The following is a 20,187-nucleotide window of genomic DNA, read 5'->3' as shown; positions in this document are numbered from 1 at the left end:
TGAGTGTCGTATTTATGTCAGGTGTGTCTTATTATGTCATGAGTGTCATATTTTGTCAGGTGTGTCATATTATGTCAGGTGTGTCGTATTTATGTCATATTATGTCAGGTGTGTCATATTTATGTCATGTGTGTCGTATTTATGTCAGGTGTGTCATATTTATGTCAGGTGTGTCGTATTTATGTCAGGTGTGTCATATTTATGTCATGTGTGTCGTATTTATGTCATGAGTGTCATAGTTATGTCAGGTGTGTCATATTTATGTCATGAGTGTCGTATTTATGTCATGTGTGACATATTTATGTCATGAGTGTCGTATTTATGTCATATTTATGTCAGGTGTGTCATGTTATGTCGTATTATGTCATATTATGTCAGGTGTGTCATATTATGTCATGTGTGTCGTCGACGAATCTTAAACCCGTAGTGCCTAAATTCTAGACGAAACGGTGGGCACCATAACTATTGTAATACAACCATAATAGCATTTACTACTTTTTCTGCCGTAGGTATACACATTGAAATTAGAAATCGTTCTAGGTGACAAGTTATCTCAATTATTAAAGCAAAGGTGGCATAGGATTTAAACATTTTATTCACACGCAAAAATCCCTGCTGTTAGATGTGTATACAAGCAAGTAGAGCCGAAATATAGTTGCATTTGGCACGATTTTGGTCCGGCGCCGTGGCGTAGTGGTTAGCGCGCCTGCCTCTAACCCAGAGGTAATGGGTTCAAGGCTCGTCGCTGCTACCATTGTGGGCGTATGTGTCCTTGAGCAAGACACTTAACGGCAATTGCAGTGGCCACTGATGGGTTGTCCAAATTATCAGCCATACATAAAAATGAGAAAAAAATAACCCCAAAAAAAGTTCACTTGTACTGATGTATTTTTTTATTTTTTAGTCAATGTTTTTTTCATGTTCTGTATATGTTTTGTCAAACTATCTTCTCCCTTTTTTATTTTTTTGTCCAAAACTCTAAAAAGGAAAGACCCCCTTTGTAAACTTTGTTAAAACACCCTTAACTCACCCCACAAACTGCCCTAAACTGTCACTCTCAAAGCTCCCGAAAAACTGACTTAAAATACCATTACCGAGAGAGATGATTCCTGGATGTCTCTTGCTTTTCTCAAGTTTTCCACCCACAATAAAAATGACAACTCCACGTATTTCGTTTAATAATGCAAACTTTAATTAAACAACATTTTGACAAATCTATGCGAAACGTAGATGATATCCAGAGTTTAAACTTAATGTTTCAATAGTTTGTGGATAAAAAGGACTTTTAATGAAAATTTAAATAACAGTATGAGCTAAACGCACAAAAGCACAATATTTAACTTTACATATACGTTAACTCAGTCATTGCTCCACTGAGCAACCGAGTGGTTCTAAAAATCAATCAAAGTGACAAATGATAATTGATGCCAGTATTCATATATTATGTGAGGAGTGTTAGTCACCATGCGACAACTGGCATCTATTTCTATAATTACGACTCCAACTCCTGGAGAAAGAACTTTTTCCTAAATACAAGAAAACTCACAGAGTCGCGCTTAAATAAAAGACCGTGTATATAGATAGATACAAACGCGGCTAAGACAAAGCAACACACCATGCATTTTGTGTCTCGTTTCCACCACAGGAAGTAATAAATAAGACCGAAGCAAAGCAACTCGGCACTTTATTACGCAGTCAACGTATTTGCTTGCAAGAAGCGCAATTTTGGTGTTAACGAATATGTTTGGTTAACGTACTAGAAGACACTTCATCCCGATTAAAATCATTAACAGCGGCACCACCAACGCCACCAGCCACGCGAACAGGTCGTGCCCCAGCCCCGAACATTCGGCCTGGTATGCGCATGTTGAGCATTGGGGTGGGTGACGGCGGTTTATCTTCATCACTGTCCTTAGAATCGTCATCTTCTCTGTAAATCCATCGCTCAGGATCAGAGGACAAGCGATCGCTTGAATCAGGAGTGAGAACAGGAGCCGATCTTGATCCTGTTGGTTGTACATCCGCAAACTGAGGACTCTCGCATGCCTCACTGAGTGATGGGGCAAGCGGAGACTGCGCGTTTCCTGACGACATTGAGTGTCCTACGCCGGTGTCTTCTTTGTTATTTGAAGAAGATTTATTCCCATCTTTCACCCACGGCCCCCTGTCCTCCGAGATTTCGGAAGATGATTCTAAAGGTCGACCACTTGAAGTGGTATTGTTTGGTGTGGAAGCAAGCAGAGGGCACTCGGTAGGCATGGCTCGTTGCATATGGAGCGGTGGGGAGCCATCTTGTTCAAGGTGACTGTCCGCACCCTCGGAGAAAATTGAAAGCAAAAGTTCTTGCACAAACAAGCTACGTTGGCCATCTTCGTTACTCTGCTGCTCTTTTTCTTTGCTCGACAAGTTCAGTTCGTCCAAACTGCAAGAATAAAAAAGTCTTAAAAATTTGGCTAAATACCCTATTTCTTTCGGATTACATTTTTGTTTCTACAATATTTAATTTTTCTATTCTTTAAGTAGGGTAAGCAACTTCTATTTAATGTAGTTTAACTGCGGCTTAAAAGTTCTTAAAAAAACAAAATCCCAGAAGGTGAAATTAAACCAGTGTTTCATCATTCTAGATCGCGTGCAGACACCAGCAAAAATAAAACTAAACATCGATTTAGTAAAAAAAGTTGAAACATTAAAAAAATTATATTTCTGTAGTATACACGAACATTTCGCGATAACAGTAAACATCAAACATAGAAAAGTTACTTTGACAATAGATATCTACTATCATCATCATCATCAGAGTGAACGTTACAGTTTGGCCGCTTTGTGGCAGATTTCGACGAGTTATTCCCACCACCAGAGGGCTGGACATGAACTCCATGGTTGGTGCTCGGGTTTGACTTGCTTGGAAACCTCTCAAGCTAAAAAAAAATATTTTTTAAGGATTTTTTTAGAGACTCGTCAAAGGTTAGGAAATGATTTTGGGAGATTGGCTCCCTCTTGTGTAAATACTATGTCTCATTGCATGAATCAATTTAAACCTTACTCATATATAAAACATATAAGGGTATAGGTTAGATACTGCACTGCTTACAAGTAACATGACATCGCCTTAAAAAGGTATTGCCGAAATATGTAATATTATTCATAACAATGAACACTGTTAATCCAGCTCGCCAAAATAATACACAAGTGAGACATATTAACATACAAAGTCACCACAAAATACAAAAACAACAATATATACAAACTTACTATAATACCGCAATTGATCTAAAGACAATTTTTATCAAGATTCTGATCATTTAAAAACAACAAAAGCTGACTATTCTAAAATGAAGCTGTTCTGTTCTGCCTGTTTAACCTGTTTATTATCAGCAGTTGAATTTTCCTGAGAATTTGCATGGTTATTGCTGTTTGTTAAACCCGATCCTTGTAATGACAACAACTCAGTCATTAGACCTGCTGCCACCCTGAATGCATTTGGTGGGTCACCAGGTGCGGGTAATGGTATAGGGTTCCTGAATGGGCCATTAAGAAGACCTTCCAATACAGGCTTTTGTGAGATAGGTGGAGGGGGTGGGGGTGGTGGGGTGTTGCTTGTACTGCTGTCTTTAACTTTAGATGCATAGGATGTTTCTAGCACTTGATTCAAGTTGGCTGCATCTATAATTTCGACTCTAACACAGCGATATTTTTGGTCTTCGTCTGAACAGAAATTAAATCCATGAGGATCAAAAAGTCTTCGCAAATCTTCTGGGATGAGAGATGTCTCTGTGTTTTCAGATTCAGTGTCCGACATAACTGTTCTGCTGCGTGAACGTTTTCTTTGTGACATTTTTAAATCCCAAAAACTGCCTGCACTAGATTTTCTATCATAGTCTAACATTAAAAATTGCCAAAAACTGAATAAATTTATCATTGAAGGTGGTCTATGATTAAAAAGACAATATTATGATGTCATAATTAAACTGTTTGCTTTAATTGGATACCAATTATATTAGTAAAAGGTCCATAATACTTGAATTTATGTTTCTGTTTGATATTAATAATTGTATGGAGTAAGCCTAAAAATTTACCTCAAAACCCTAAAACTTAACTAAACAATTCTAAAGATAGAACTAAACAAAAAGCAAATGTAGTTTTAAATTTGGGAGACTTTGGTTCACCGAAGCTTTACCATTGCTTTGGTTTGCAGCCTATTAAGGTTAAGCACTAATATATATACCAACACCCACATTAAAAATATCTCAAGCTTTATATTTTCCTTCAAACCTTTCTGCAATTGATAACTTACCATATCGTCCTGTTCATGAGACAGAGGTATTCTGTTAGGTTGGCCATTCACCATTTCATCATCAGAAATTACAATAGTCCCAGAATGGATTAATTTTTGGGGGTGTAAACGCTTCCGACAGTTCATTGGCTTATTGGTACGCGTTATAGGGGGTGGGGGTGGTGGTGGAATTTTAGTGGTTTTGTTGCTTTCAGACTCAGGAGTGTCAGGTCTATCTTTCCATATTATTTCTACATTAACAATTGGTATTTTTGCTCTATTTTTCTTGCTTTTTCTCTTTGGGATGTTTGATTTAAATGGAGTCCTCTTTGTAGTAAAGTCCACCCACCCTGTTACAGGCTTTTCCTTTTCTTTCGGCAAAAACTGGCTCGCAACAAAAGTTGGCATAAACGGAAACATGGTTGAGTTTTCAGGCTGCCAGGGGTCGCAACTTTTCCAATCTGAAGATTCCGATGAAATAGTTCTCGTAGTTGAGCGGACTGGTACTGTACTAGGCCATGGTAAACTCCAGTTTTGTCTCAAAGCATTAATTGGCAGAATATTAAAATATTCCTGATCTGCATTGCTCATCTTTATAAAACAGCAAGAAAAAAACAATGAAACTTATTCCTTTGTTGCTACCACACAACTGACTAATAAAAAATTACGATTCTAACTTAAAACCCCAACACAGCTGCTAGTATTAAGCAACTGTGTTATAGATGCAGACTATAAACATACATGCTAAAGAATGACCAATAGCTCAGTTTAGTTTCTAAGTAAGTGAATGATACAGTGACCTAGGTGACATAATCCCCAGGCTTGGCTAGTATGTCACCTATTCAAACCTGTTCTAAATGTTAGCACTTTTTCTCAATATGTCACACTCTGAGACTAGGTTTTAATAGGTACACAACACATACAAAATAAAGACAAACTTTTTAAATCTTACAAAGCTACATACGAAATCTACTTAAAATTTACAGATAGTTTAATTCAAACCTTTCAAAACTACCTAATTGCCAAAACATATAGGTATATTTGCCTTACAGAAAAATAAACAAGTTAAAACTACCCCAATCAAATTGACAGCCACAGCTTTTTATCAAACAAAACAACAAAATGATTTATGTAACTAGCATGTTACGTAATATATGGTCAGCGAAACATTTTTATTACATCCTGTTAGGCCCATCATCATATTTTGTCACAATAGTCACAATGTGTAACATATGCCGTCATTAACAGTTGATGTATATCAGTAACAGAGCATTACTGCGTTAGGTAATCAGTAGCGCAAATTGAGCATTATTTGTAGACAATACATAAGCATATGTCATAATGACCATGTTATTGTTAATGATAGCTGACAGGCATTAGTTACAAAACTACTATGAATGTAACCAATGTATCTATAGCAAGATTTTTAAAGCTTAGATAGAAAGAGATCAAACCTATGCATAGTTTATAAATACATTCACAAATATAATTTATTGAGCAGTTATTAAATGACAGATATAGTTACAAAACTACCTATCCCATATGACAAAATGCAGGAAAAATTAAAAACTTATTTATACTATTTGAATAATTTAACACCTATGCAAACAAACAGTTATTTTTTCCTAATCTGTACTACTGCTATACCATCACAAAACTTTAGATTATGTTTAAAATTAATCAAACAAAACCCAGCAAAGAATTATTTTAACTATTAAGTATTAAGTAAATATGTTACCCTCAGTCTAACCCTTAACATTACTCATAACTTGGTCGAATCTGGTTAATCAAGTGGTAATTACTCATTAGTCATTAATTAACAAACTCAATTACAGAGTACTTTATATTAATAGTAAATACTATTCTTACAGCTATGTTTTACATATAATAAATAATTTGTTACATATGTTAACAACCTTCTTACAGAAACGCAACACATACACACATACATATGCTAGTACAGTGTACTAGTGTGCCAAAAAGGCACCAAATTAAATTACATCACCTTAAAATATCTAGAAATGACAACAAAACAACAACAACAACATTGATTTATAACCCTGAACTGCGTAACTGTTGCATAGAATGCAGTGAATGAGTGAAGTAATAGAAATGACGTTGTGGTAATATGTTGGTGGATTGTAATCATTTTTGACATAAATAATTGATGTTGCTGTTGTGTGAAATGTATGTTTAAAGTGTAAAACACCATCAACTACCAGGTGCAGAACAGTAAGCAATTAATTTATAGGTTAATATAATATAACAGTAGCTAGGTGGTGGTTATTTAAATTTTATGGATATTTTTGTTTAACTTTTTTGCTGTACATTACAAATAAATAAATACATATATATATATTATACCCATTACCCACAAAGTTAAATATGTGGTAACTCGGTGTGTGGAACAGAACAGCAATCCTATAAGTTATAACTAATACTGTTTTCCCGACATGCGACGATAGTAAAAGTTCCATTCATTCATTTAAAAAAAAAACTTAATGCCGAATAAGATTGAAAAAGCTTATTCACCTGCTGTCTTAGTTCTGCTGCTCTTTGTCGCTCCATTTGAAGCTGAGATTGTAGTTCTTGTAGTTGGGACGATGTTGTTACTGTTTGTTGTAATTGTTGAGCACTCCTGCGTACTCCGCTCAGTTGAGATAAAAGTTCTGAAAAAAAAGTTGGAATCTAAATATTGCAAGGTCTAAAACTGAAATTATAAAAGTTGGCCACGGTAAAGGTAGCTGTACACAGTATCAGGCATGCGAATTTGCTTGCGAATTCGTATGCAAACCTATTATCGAGTTCCGCATGCGGCAGCGAAATCCGGACAAAACGGACGAATTCCGGATATTGTGTACAGCCACCTTAAGCCTGGCTTTAAAGGAAAAACCTAACAAAACATTATATTAGACCATGGTTTCTTAACCACTGGTGCTTGCACAACCTAAGTGGCAAACGGTCACTGGTGGGCACGGGGATCCTGAATCATTAAGGTTGGTTAGGTTTCCTCATAACTATGTTTAAGAAAAAACCTTTAAACACATTAAAGTTAGCATCGAGTTAAAACTTACCAGCAATCGGGTCCATTGAGTCTCTGCCCGCTGATATAACCGAAGATGCAACGTTATTATTGGCGACTGCTGGTGTAGGTATGGCAGACGTCGCTGGTCCACTTGAGAAGTGCATGTTACGATGGTTGCGACTCCTCATGCCTCGACCAGGGTAAAACATACCTGGGTAAAAAGGGGGTTAGTTTTTTGGATTAACGCTGTGGGGCCTCACCAACATAAATAAATGAGTTAAGCTATGAGGGAATGGGGTTTGTTTGAGAAGTTTTTATGGTAGGTTATTTTTTATAATGGTTGCGACTTCTCAGGCCTCGACCAGGGTAAAATATACCTGGGCGAAAGGGGTGGGTTAGATTTAAGATTTTTTTTAAATGTCATTATTGGTTATTTTTTTATGAAAATGAAAGGATAGTGTAAAAAATTGTGTGTCCTAAGTCGTAATTGGAGCCTAACCCAATAAGAAAACTCCCCATAAAAATGGAAAACATACCAGGGTAAAAGGGGGTTGGGTTTTTAACATGTTTTTATGGCAGGTTTTTTTGAAATTTATTTAACTTTTATTCAGGCATACATAAGTGGCCCAATCCAAATAAAAAAAAGCAATAAGCTATATAAGAAAAATGTTAAGACAAAAAGATTCCCATTAAATAAAGTTAGAAAATTAAAATAGGTTTAAAACAGAATCTGTTAAAGAAAAAATAACAAAAACAAAAATTAAAAATTGCTGACATATTTTCCAATAAAGGACAGTAAATGCATTGAGCCACCTAAACACATTAAGTCTTTGTGGTCATATTAAAATCTAAGTGATGCGAGCATTATAATGTGTTGTTTTTGAACCTTATATTCCCAAGGGTGGGCAACAACTGACCATAAATCTATTGCTATTTACAATTGTGCAACAACAGCAAATGTCATGCCAAGAATTGGGGTATTGCTCCTAAGCCAAGTAATGTAAAAAGTAGTGTAAGATAGACAGATAATCAATCCTTTATGAAGCTCCACCAAAGTATAAGCCGTTCAAGTTTACAGGAGAAAGTTTTACTAAAGGATCCCCTTTAAGACATTATTTGACAGTAACAAGTTTTATCTAAACTGCCTTAAACTAAAGGTATAGTAATAAAAAAATTTAACAGTGTTTACACCCTTTGTAAGCAGTATAAATATACCACATGGAATAAATTTAAATGTACCATACAAGTACATCAAATGGGTTAAAAGGAGATGTATCTGGAGATTCAGGTGAAGGAAGACTAGACACTTTTTTACTCTTATTTTGGTCCTATTTGGTGGTAACATAGAACATTTAAAGAATTATAAAACTATATCCCCACTCCCATGGATCGTTGTTAATTGTTTAAAACATGATCAATTCAGGATATTCGGATATCACGTGTTAAAGGTGTCCCATCTTCCTCCACCCTACTATACTATACAAATACATGGAATAAGTTAAAACCAGATGTATCATACACCATGTATGTCAAATAAATAATAAAATTTCTTACGTCGTATATGTCTTCCACCAGCTTGATCCTCAGCATCCCTGGGTGCTCGGTGCTCCATTGATAAATGAGTCGCCAACTCGTCTGTTACCAGGTTAGGATCACCGGAAGGCAATGCAGCACATATTGGACACACCTGGGAAATAAGCAACATTTTCTAGTTAAAAAAATAATATAAAGATTTTTAAAAAAATTCTATTTCAAAATAATTTTATAGTTCAATAAATGTTAGTTTTAAATCTATAAAAAAAAATTCGCAAAACAGTTCTTAGAAAGTATATTATGTCTGGTAGAAAAGCAGTAGAAAACTAAATATTTAACAAAGTTAAATAGATAAGTCCATTACATAAGCCAGTAGAAAGAATAGGCTAACATACAAAGTAGTTTGCACTTGGCAATGACATTTGTGATTGCCATTTTCTATTTACTACAGTGGCATTGCATTGTCACGAACCTAATGTTTATAAATACCACTGCATGTGTGCCAATCCTGACCTAAATCCTAGGACCCATGGCGTGCCACACTGTGGGACATCACCAACATAGAATAAAATAAAACTAGGACCTGTTTTACTCACCACTTCTGAATGTGCATCAGCATGTTCTTTATTAACATGCTCGTGAAGCAAAGCCTCAGTAAATCCAAGTTTGGCGCAGAAAGGGCAAACAAACGAAGGAGGAGACTCAGGGGAAATGTTCTCACCACCGTAATATAATTCTGAGAATGCAAAACATTGTAAAATAAAATGTCAATGTGTTTTCAGTATTACTACACTGGCACATGCATCCTACAAAATGTTGACCTTTTCAATTGGTTTTAACCTTTTCAAACTGTGACAGGTTACAGTTCAGGACCAAGTTAGGCCAAAATAAAACAAAATTTTTAACTTTACTATCTAAAGTGAAAAAGAAAAATTTATAAATATATCAGACAGTGGGTAAGTCTTTTTGCACCGAATATTACACACCCTAGAAGGGGGCAGCAGTGATAAAACAGAGGGGAATTAAATATATAGACCACTGCCACAACATACACTTACCAAATTCATTCCTTGTTAAAATGCACTGCATGGGGTGAGTAGAGGAATGTCGGGAAGTATTTATTTCAAACACATGACAACTTTCGCATAAGTCATAATCATAACAAATCAAGCATTTAAATCGTTTTCCCTCAAAGTTGCTTTTCAAGCAGTTGTCACAACTAACACCTGGAAAGTATTTCAAATAAACAACTACCATAGATTCATTTGAACACAGTTATGATAATTTTCCACAAAAATCTTTATTTGTAAAGATGGATTATTGGTTATATAAAGAAGAATCTAATCCTTACTCTGACATTTTAACTTTCAGTCACTGATGATTTTTTACAAAAAAAGTATTTTTAAAGATAGATAATAGGTTATATAAGAAGTGAAGACCCAAATTTAATTGTTATTTTGACAGTTTAAACAAATCTGTCACATATCTTGTAGCATAAGGTTTTATTGGAACCTACATACAGGTTTCAGCAATGCAACGGCATTTAAGGTACCAGTGGGACAGCAGTTAGACAAACATTAAGTGCGGGACATTTGATACAGAAGGAATGTAGGACCTTTTACCTGTTTTGGTCAGATTACAAATACGGAACGATTTTTAAAGCACTTACAACTTAATTTATAAAAAAATTAAATTAACCAAAAAAATGTTTCAGTGTTGCGCAACATAAAACCACTTACCTTCATGACGTGACATATTTGAGACAATTCGAGGCATGAAGGAAACACTGTCGCTGTCTTTGCTCTATTTTTTTGTTTATTTCCTAATGCTAACCTATTACATAAGTCAAAATACCAATAGCTTTACAATAAAAATACCTGTTTGGGATATTAAATATGTTAATTAATAATAATAAATAATAAAGAAATTACCAAGACAAAATTAAATAAATATAATAAGTGGATTTTAAACTAAACAATAAACATTTATACATAATTGTACTATGTAATGTATATATTGCATGTGTCAAACTACCAAAACCTTTAGAATAGAACACTTGTTTTAAATGAAGAATACGAAGTACTTAGTATAGCTCGAATGTAAAAATAAAATATAAAGCATATGCTATTTTAACTAATACATATACTGCATAGACCTAGTTAATAAAAAATTAATTACAGAAATATTTAAGATTGCACATAAGTAGAAACATTAATGAGGTACATAACTCTACATAAAAAGCTACATAATTTTCATTATGATTTATTAGTTGATTAGAAATTATAGTGCTTTGTAGCATAAAGTAAAATAGTAATCTGGTGCCACACATGCAGAAAATGGTTTAGTGCCGGCCACATCATCATAATAAGTACGAAGATCAATCTGCCCAGCAATGCTGTATCCTAATTTTAGTAAGCCTTGTAATCTGTAACCAGATGAAACCATTGAAATGATGTAATCGCAATCCTCCTCAATAGCAAGCTCCTCACATTTGTGTGTAAGTTGCTTGGATAATCCAATTCGACGAAAGTCTGGATGTACAGATGTCATGGAGAGAAGAAATGCTTTTTGTGGATCCAGTTTTGTCTCCATAATGCTACGTAATTGTTCAACTATTCGAACAGTACAGTTGGTCCAATGTGTATCTTTATAGACTCCCGAGGTTTCCTGATAAGAACTATTATTTGATTTCAGTCGTATCACATTCAATGTGACAGCGACAAGACCATTTTTTTCATGAAAAATACCAAAAGATAAGCCTTGCCTAAGTTTTGCCTTGGCTCTTGCAGTATCAAGCTCGGTAAACAGGTCACTTGACACATTCATTGTTGTTCCTGACCGAAATACTTCAGATTTAGTGTAAGTTGATGTGACAAGCTTAACAACTTTATCCTCATGGTCCATGTTCAGTCTTTCAATTTTTAAATCCATTTTAAAGGAAAAAATCTACCCTTTAATTACAGAAGAATAAAACTTAAAAAGTTTAATTAGTTTACTTTTTGCTTGGGTAATATTTTCAAAAAGTAACAAATTTTAAAATGTTGCGCCCTCATTCATTAAATTGAATTTATAGGTAAACCATTTTTACAGTAATGAAACAATCAGGGTTTATTTAACTTGTTGTCAATCTAGTAACCGCGTAACAGTATTGCTAAATTAGCGCACTTATGATATTTATGAAACAACTAAAGATTCTTAGTTTTAACGGTAGTATAGATTTAATAAATTGAAAATTATATTATATAATTATGAAACCCAGTATTTGTTACACCCTGTACGTCCTTAATGCTGCGACAACGTTTTTACAGAACTGAAAGCTAAAACTCTGTTTACGATGCAAATTTCCAAAATAGGAAGCTAAAACGCTTCCGCCTTGTAATGCGGTGAATAAAACTAGTGTTACTATATCTATGAGGAGAAAGGAAAATGTGGAAACGTAAAATTGCATTTAACTTGCACCACTTCCTTATTTAACCTAATAATAATACGTCGTAAATTATAAAACGATTTTCTATTCTGACATTGATTGGACTAAAACCTTCACAAATAAAGCTGAACAACAGTGTTTCCGAATTTTTGCAGTCAAAAATGTTATCTCGGATAAAACATTACCATTTCTATATTAATGTAAAATTTACTTTAAATACAATATTTGATATATTGTTTGTTCGTATTTTTGGCATATAAACAACTACTAAAATTGTAAAACTTCTTACCGAATCAAAACATTTTTTTCAATTTTTATACGGAAACACTGTGGTACGGCTTTTTTTCACAACTGTTCATGTGTTGTTGTTTATGCTTGGGAAGGGGAACATAAAAAATCCTTAAACCTATATGATTTTAGGTAAAAAATTCACTATATTATGTTAACTGAAATAGTAGTCCATCTTACTGACGAAATTACACAAAATGTACTTTTTAATAAACGAAAGCTAACAATTTACTGTCAAAAAAGTATGCCCCCCAAAAAATAAGATTGCACTGCACAACAAATCATATCAACATGGTATAATTAAAAACTACAAAAATCTTGGGTATGTATCGGCACGGAGCTGCAGCAAACTTTATTTGCCCTCGCATGTTATTCAGAAAACAAAGGAAGAAAACAGTCACATCAGCAAATAAAAAAGAAAAGAAATCACTCTTATAAGACGATCAAATAAGGCAAACAGCACTCCACCTATGCTTGGACATTAAAGAAATATGAAATTGATCAAATTAAAAAGTAGCAGTAATTGCAGTCATGTAAAATGAAGTGCAAAATATAGGTACGAGAGCTTCAGATCACCAAGCGTCCTTGCAACCCAAAAATCTTGCACTTATTCTCTGCTGTGCTTGGTGTCAATGAACCCTTTAGTTAGTTTTAGTATTTATTGCAGAAAAATTCAATCATTAGTTCTCATTGGCACGCATGGTCTGGAAGGTGTTTCAGGGGAAGCACAGTTTCGGTTTGCTGTTAATGAACTGAGTCTGTAAAGCAATAATTTATTGTTAGTTCAAGATATTAAAAACTTTTAAATATCTAAATTTTATTAGATAAAGTCAAAGCTCGAAAGATAATACAAAAGATACAAATTGTTTCAAGTCTTGGAATGAGAACAATGTGGTTTTGGCAATGGTTTACACAACCATTCTGTTGTTTTAAAAGTTCTACAGTTTGTATACAATATACCTTCTTTATATTGCAATACAAAGTCTTTATATAGCAATATTTTTAGTATTTACAACTGTTTAAGCCCTATCTGTCTAACAATACTTACTTTTTTAAAATTTCAGAACCAGTTTGTACTTCGCATCTGACTTCATTGAGGCTGTTTTTGGCCTCAATTAAACCTTGACGAAGCTGTTTCAATTGCCTTTGCCGGGAAGACCGGGGATTGTCAATGGAGTTAGGCCATGATGAAGGAACTGCTATACTAGGCTGGACAACATTAAGATTGGGGCCAGGTAGCGATGCTGCTGATAAAGGTCTGTAGAAAACAATGAGTTTTTACTATCTACAATGTCACTGTAATTATAAAAAATCTGTTACTTTAAAAGGGTTGAATTAAAAACTGAAAAAAGCTAAAATTAAACGGTGAAATGAGGGTGAGACATGAAGATTTACCAGGATATTTGTGTTAACATAATAGCTGTTTTAAGTACTATTGTTCAATGCCAATAAATTTCACCTTGTATAAAAATAAACAGCACTATGTTATGTAGTAAATAAATAGTATATTCTTCATTATCGTATAATAATTATTAAATATAAATATTGTTACATTATACTTTGTCACTTATGGCAGTTTTTACTCACTTTGCATTTTCTTTTAAAATTGACTCAACTAATGATAATTTGTCTCGATATACTCGTTGTAACGTACGAATGGATTCTTCCTGTTCTTGACACCTGTCACTCAATCTCATGATACGAGTCTCACAATTCCATAACTTCTTCTGGTACTCATTCATATTACTACACGAAAATATAACAAAGCAATTGTTAAAAAAATAACAGAAAAAATTGGTCAACACCATTGACGTTTTTGTCTAATTTTAAAACCAATGGATGACATTAACAAGATTTTACAATCAAAACTTGTGATAAATTAATAATACTTTCAAAAGCAGAATTTAAGGCATGTCATTACTGGCATCTTACAGTAATGTGCTATGTTACTTAAATCTTGCCATGAACTATCACAGAATAAAAAAAAAGTGGTGCTGAATATGCAGCAGAAAAAACAAGTCCAGCTAATGGTGTACCACAGATATATATTTCTCTGCCAACTAACATCATCAATTTCCTATCAAACATTATCCCCTTTACCTGAACCAATTAATCGATTCTTTGTGCAACCGTTTACACCCAGGGACGCTTTTATCGGTGAAAAGAGTGACAGAAGCTTCACAGACTTCTGCGAGTCGTTGTTTTTCAAACTTATGGAGTTGATCATCACTATGCGATAATCCTGTTGAAGAATTGAAAAATATATTTAAGTTGTGGTATTGACTTAAAACCGATACGCAATGGGCCATTTTAGTACAGAGCCACAAAGCTCAGTTAGTTCACCAATAAATTTTGCCCTAGAGTTCACAAACTGCTTTACATAAGAATAGACTCTGGCCAAAACCCCCGTTCTGAACCATTATGGGTTGGCACTAAACTTTTTTTAAAATGTTTGGAAAAAATGGATTAATAAAAAATTATTACTAAAAATTGATTCATTACATTAATACACCCTTGCCCACAATAGAATAACCTTAACCTGTCTTACTTCTGATTTTTTTGTGTGTTTTAAAAAGTCGGCTAATCTCTCTCGATTTTTCAGAAGCAACTTTCATCCGCTCTTCGAGGCGGTCGTTGGTTTGCGATCCCTCATCCACGAAGATGGAGCTTGGGATCTCTTCTTGGATGATCAGTTTATCAAACTGATTCGTAGATTCATTGAGCTGATCAAATTCCGTGCGGATCTGAAAAAAAACACTGTTACGTACAAACCCAGTAAAAATAGGACAATTTCAAAACACTTGAGTTATCTGAAAAATTAATGTTTTCAATAGGTTTAAAGGATTTTGACTTGACAGTGAGTATGAGGTGTCTGGAGTGTTTGTTATCACATTAAGTGTATTTATGCAGTCGTCCATTGGTTACTAAGCCTGAAAGAACAAAAATATTTATGCTAAAAGATTAACAGTTTGTTGTCTGTTGTGTTCTACCAAAATGGTAAAAATTGTATGAATGATTTGATTTTATATTTAATTTAACTAACATAGTTAAGTGAAGAGAATTGACAGCAAAACAATAGTTGCATAACATGAGAATTGACAGCAACATGAGAATTGACAACATAACATGAGAATTGACTGCATAACATGAGAATTGACATAACATGAGAATTGACAGCAAAACAATAGTTGCATAACATACTAAGGATAAAAAATTGTAATATTATTTATAAGAAAACCAACCTGTCTTAAAATTTTCGCCTTCTCTGTGATTTGAGTGAAATATAACTTAAGTTCATTGACCTCGGGAGGGCTGGTCACTAAATTTGTGATCACTGTCAGTAAAGATGTCTCTCGCTGGTAACTGAATGAGTTATTGTATAAATAATTGTAACTTATTTACCCAGTATAGTAAGGATCGGGTACTACGAAAATTTAACAGCAAAACCTTAAGCTCATGATCAGGGTAAGCTTTACGAAATTTATTACAGATTTATCACCTTTATAGGTAGATTTAAGTCAAAAAAGGACAAATATATTTTACAAAATAAAAAAGATTTTGAAAAGGACAAACAAGTTTCACAAAGTAAAAAGGTTATGAAATGGATAAATAAGTTATGGAAAATAAAAAGATTGAGAAATAAACAAAACAAATATATCTACACACTTACTGTTCTTCAAATATTTCCAGTGCAGTACGCAGACAATCTACTTTGCATTGGAGATTGCTTCGGAGAAGTTTTAATTTGACAACACGAGATTTTAAATAACATCTGTTGTTAAAAAATACATTGATTATTAATAAACTTGCAGAAATAAACTTGCTTTAAAAATCTTATTTAAGAAGAGGGGCTAGGGTGCTGTAGTGTTTAAACTTTTTAGAAAAAAATAACGCAAGTGTGTATTTACATCGTTTGGAAAAGATTACACCCAAAACAATATAAAACAAGAATCTATAGCTTTTGCGAATATAAAACAAAAGCATTAATGTACCAATATATGCAATTTAACATACAATATGTGAGGTACAATAATTACATAATTTTTAAACCAAACTTGGATCTATAAGCTTTGCATATAAAAACATTTAAGTAACATTTAACATGCAATATGCTAGGTAAAATAAAACAATTTTACAGTTTTTTACATAATATTCGAACAAAATTAAAATATTTTCCACATATTTTACAGCATACTCTTAAATGCCAATATATTCCATTTAACATGCTATATGTAAGGACAGAAAGGTATAATATATATAAAATTTTTAAATATTTTACACAATAACAAAACTTACACAAACCACTTTACACTGAGACGAATAAGGATTTGCACAAGCAGCAGGTAACTGACTGACTTTCGAATATCAAACAACGTACTCGAACAAACTTTCGCTAAACTTGAGTCATTATCAAGTGAGAGCGAAGGTTTCACCTTTGGAGGTTTGCCTGTGGAGAATTATGGTCAAAAAAACATTCTTGGAAAAGTTTTAAGAAAACAATGTTGAAAAAGTTTGATGAAAAATATATTAATTGCTTATAATCTGTATTAAGAAAACATTCTTGGGAAAGTTTTAAGAAAACAACCTTGAAAAGTTTAATGAGAAAAATATTTGCTTATAATTCATATTTTTTCTTGTTAGATTTTATCTGGTCAGTTTAGTTGTAGGTATAAAAAAACATGTTTATTGTGAACTTAAAGTAATTGCTTATAATTCAAATTAAGATAACATTGCCATAAAAAAGTGCTTATAGAAAAAGCCACTCAAATTTTAGGGATTTACGCAGGGCTTTAAGTTTTCGCTGTACATTTTGTATTCAGAACATTTTTCTGCAGGCCTGGTTTAAAGTGCAGAACAAAACATTAATACCCAAACTTACATGTGTGAGGTATAGTTATCGCTTGGAAATCATTGATATCAGAACTGAACAAGATAAGAGGGTGTTCAGGGGTTGTATGGGGGTAACTCTTAACGGGAACGAATTGCTCCATCTCAAACTGTTCCCCATCCAACAGAAGAAGTTGTTTGCTGGAGCGAACCTCTGTCAGTTCAGCCACCGCCTCTTGGAACGAAACCAAGCTGAAAATAATGTTCATAAATTAGAAAAAATTGAAGATTTCTCAAAATTTAGAAGATTTACAAGTTGCAGATCGGAAAACTAGCGGCAAATTTAAGATATGCTGTTCGGAAAAGAGTTTTTGTACTTTAAAAAATACAATTGCAACAGCTGTTTGTTTTGATATTTTTCATAAATTAGTCAAAGATTTAGGTGTGGTAACTTCGCGTAACTTTGAAAACAAACCAATTAGTCACATCGATTTGTGTTTGAATAAGTTGTACAGGAAATATACTTTAGTTAAAATAAACTTTGGCAATCTACAAATTTGCATACAAACCATGAGGCATGCATACTAAACAGTGGACACATTAAGTAACGGAATCAAACCGCAGCAGACGGACACACGTCATAACAACAACATTACCACGCTAATGCATAAATAAAACTCAAGCGATTTGATGTAACTTAATTGCCTCCTATCCTATTGACAGGACTTCCACTTTTAGCACCGCTAATTAGCATATTAGACTTCTATAAATGAGTCCTGTTATTAATATAGGCCCTAGACAATGGTACAAACATATATATATACAATTATTTATATATATACACACTTATATATAAATAGTTAATAACACAACTATATGTTAATTAAAAGAATACTGAATGGGTTAATAAAAAGAAGACATTTTATCGGTAAAATCTGGTATACAATCTAAAAAACCTACAAAAAATGGTTTCTTCACAGAAATCTATTGCAAACAGCAAAATTTAAAAGAGCTTCATAAAGAAATTTTAACACATTATGTAAAAATGCAGAAAAAATATTTTTCAAACTTACGTTTTTTCTGGACTGATGTAAACCTTATGTAGCATGGCGTTGGGCACGCTAAATACGTTGATTACTTTTTTGCTCAGGATGTCTTCTACTTCAGCAAAGTAACGATCAAACGTCCAAATTTTGTGGGGGTTGCATTCAAGGATACCGGAAAGCACAACCGTGAAAATTTTCTTAAAGCCACTGCGGATATAAGGATAAGTTCCGTATGCAAATTAGGGAAGCATTTAGAATCCTATAGGCAAATTTGTCTAAGTCAATTGCTGACATGTATTACAACGATTTTTTTATGATCATAAGTTTGAGGATAAACATGTTATATTGTTTTGGGACCGAAGAATCTTTTGAACTTTTTTAACACCCTTTTAATAATATACTTTTGCAACCACTACAAAAACATAATCCAATTTTAAAAGAAAACAAAAAGGATTTAGTTTTTGGGGCAGAAAGAATATCTAGATTTATTTTGTCTTATTTTTGCAGCAATGCAGATTTAAATTGGAAATTAAAGACCAATCAAATCGGGTCGTTGTATGGCTGGCATGCATAGTAAGCCTAAACATATCATGATTTTTGTTTGTTGGACAAGATTTTAAACGGAACTTACTGTGACAGTCGGCACGTCTTGGGCAGTTCTCGACTCCATTCAATACTTCCCCTTTCTGAATGTTGGACCCCAGATATTACACCACTTGGTTTTTCTGTTGTAATCCTATACCTGTTGAAAAATGGTGGGAATTTTATTTAAATGTAAAAAAATGGAACACTGTTATAAACGAAATTAGTTCTCTGTCGTAACTTCATACCTATTACCTGTTGAAAAAGGCGGCACCAGTTTATAATATGTAAAATAAGTTGTAGGGGAAGTTGCAAAACTATATACATGACTAAACACGTATAAATACATGCTAAATTTATATACATGAAATTTGTTCGCCTATTAAGGTTTAAAGGTATTAAGTGTACAATAAATACATTTTTCTTTATATCTATAACTAAACGGACCAAAAATATCTTTAAAAATCTTACAAGAAAAAAAAGGGAAATTGTCTATTGGAAAAAATTTTAAGAAACATTTTTTTTGTGTATTTGTTTAAAAACTTATTAAAACTTACATCACGTCTTTGTTACGTCTAGCGCCACCATAAGGACGAAATGGGAGCATGCCGGTAGCAACATGGTATAGAGTAACTCCCAAACTCCAAAGGTCAACAGTTGCGGAAAACATTTTACCCGCATGTTTTCTTAGAACAGCTCTCTCGTATATGTCTGGGTGCTGCGGAATTATATTGTATAAAAAATACAAACGAGTGCCAAAACACAACAAGATTGTATATTAAGAAAAAACATCCTCTAAGTGCTACAAAAATACAACAAGATGATATGAATTGTTAGTTCCCAAAGTCAGGATACAGTTATAATGGCTGGGGTGTTATTATGTACCAAATATTTCAGTTTATAAAGAAAGGGAAAAGAATTATAAAACCATATCCTCACGATTCCTATAGATTGTTCTTAATTGTTTAAAACACGATCAGGATATTGGGTTATTTTGCGTTAAAGGTGTCCCATCTTTCCCACCCTTCTATATTAATATTATCTATATTAAGTTCTTATCACCCTCTATGCCTATGCTATAAATAAAGAGTGGCCTGTTGATTGATGCTAAAGATCAAAGATACCCCTCACACAACTGTGCAAATTTACATTCTATGGTTTATTTTATTTAAAACATTTGTTCTGA

At 33.5% G+C, this 20,187-nt stretch overlaps 2 protein-coding genes across 5 annotated transcripts in view; both read right to left on the bottom strand.

The window, feature by feature from the left end:
* Window positions 1–1,154: 1,154 nt before the first annotated feature.
* Window positions 1,155–11,794, bottom strand: LOC100184822 (E3 ubiquitin-protein ligase KCMF1). Of its 2 annotated transcripts, XM_002130776.5 has the most exons (8): window positions 10,571–11,794; window positions 9,890–10,057; window positions 9,428–9,567; window positions 8,853–8,985; window positions 7,348–7,509; window positions 6,806–6,942; window positions 2,761–2,918; window positions 1,155–2,422 (listed from the first exon to the last, which is right to left on the bottom strand). In XM_002130776.5, exons 1-8 carry the CDS (start codon window positions 10,605–10,607, stop codon window positions 1,732–1,734), a joined length of 1,626 nt encoding a protein of 541 aa, XP_002130812.1. In that variant the 5' UTR covers window positions 10,608–11,794; the 3' UTR covers window positions 1,155–1,731. The 2 variants fall into 2 exon arrangements, with proteins under 2 accessions (XP_002130812.1, XP_009859383.1); XM_009861081.3 differs by lacking the exons at window positions 6,806–6,942; window positions 7,348–7,509; window positions 8,853–8,985; ... (1 more) ...; window positions 9,890–10,057; window positions 10,571–11,794 and adding an exon at window positions 4,295–4,990.
* Window positions 11,795–12,734: 940 nt separating this feature from the next.
* The window catches only part of ikk-epsilon (IkappaB kinase), a 42,943-nt gene continuing 35,490 nt past the window's right edge, over window positions 12,735–20,187 (bottom strand). Inside the window, exons 6-17 of one of the 3 annotated variants that reach the window (XM_018812716.2) lie at window positions 19,559–19,719; window positions 19,051–19,161; window positions 18,447–18,626; window positions 17,426–17,625; window positions 16,843–16,993; window positions 16,217–16,318; window positions 15,789–15,909; window positions 15,095–15,290; window positions 14,647–14,788; window positions 14,134–14,292; window positions 13,595–13,804; window positions 12,735–13,304 (exon numbers count right to left, since the gene is read on the bottom strand). In XM_018812716.2, coding sequence (XP_018668261.1) covers window positions 13,220–13,304; window positions 13,595–13,804; window positions 14,134–14,292; window positions 14,647–14,788; window positions 15,095–15,290; window positions 15,789–15,909; window positions 16,217–16,318; window positions 16,843–16,993; window positions 17,426–17,625; window positions 18,447–18,626; window positions 19,051–19,161; window positions 19,559–19,719 — 1,818 coding nt within the window. In that variant the 3' untranslated portion in view covers window positions 12,735–13,219. 3 annotated transcript variants of the gene reach the window in all.

This window comes from Ciona intestinalis, chromosome 8 (genome assembly GCF_000224145.3).
Source record: "Ciona intestinalis chromosome 8, KH, whole genome shotgun sequence".
Taxonomy (NCBI): domain Eukaryota; kingdom Metazoa; phylum Chordata; class Ascidiacea; order Phlebobranchia; family Cionidae; genus Ciona; species Ciona intestinalis.
The sequence above is the reverse complement of the archived record's forward strand: the minus strand, read 5'-3'. Positions and strand labels throughout refer to the sequence as shown.

Coding starts and splice junctions, on each gene's coding strand:
- LOC100184822 (XM_002130776.5), bottom strand. CDS start 10,607: ATGCCTCGAATTGTCTCAAATATGTCACGTCATGAAG. Junction 8,986..9,427: donor CTGATGCACATTCAGAAGTG/GTGAGTAAAACA, acceptor CTTATTTCCCAG/GTGTGTCCAATATGTGCTGC. Junction 2,919..6,805: donor CAGCAGAACTAAGACAGCAG/GTGAATAAGCTT, acceptor ATTTTTTTTTAG/CTTGAGAGGTTTCCAAGCAA.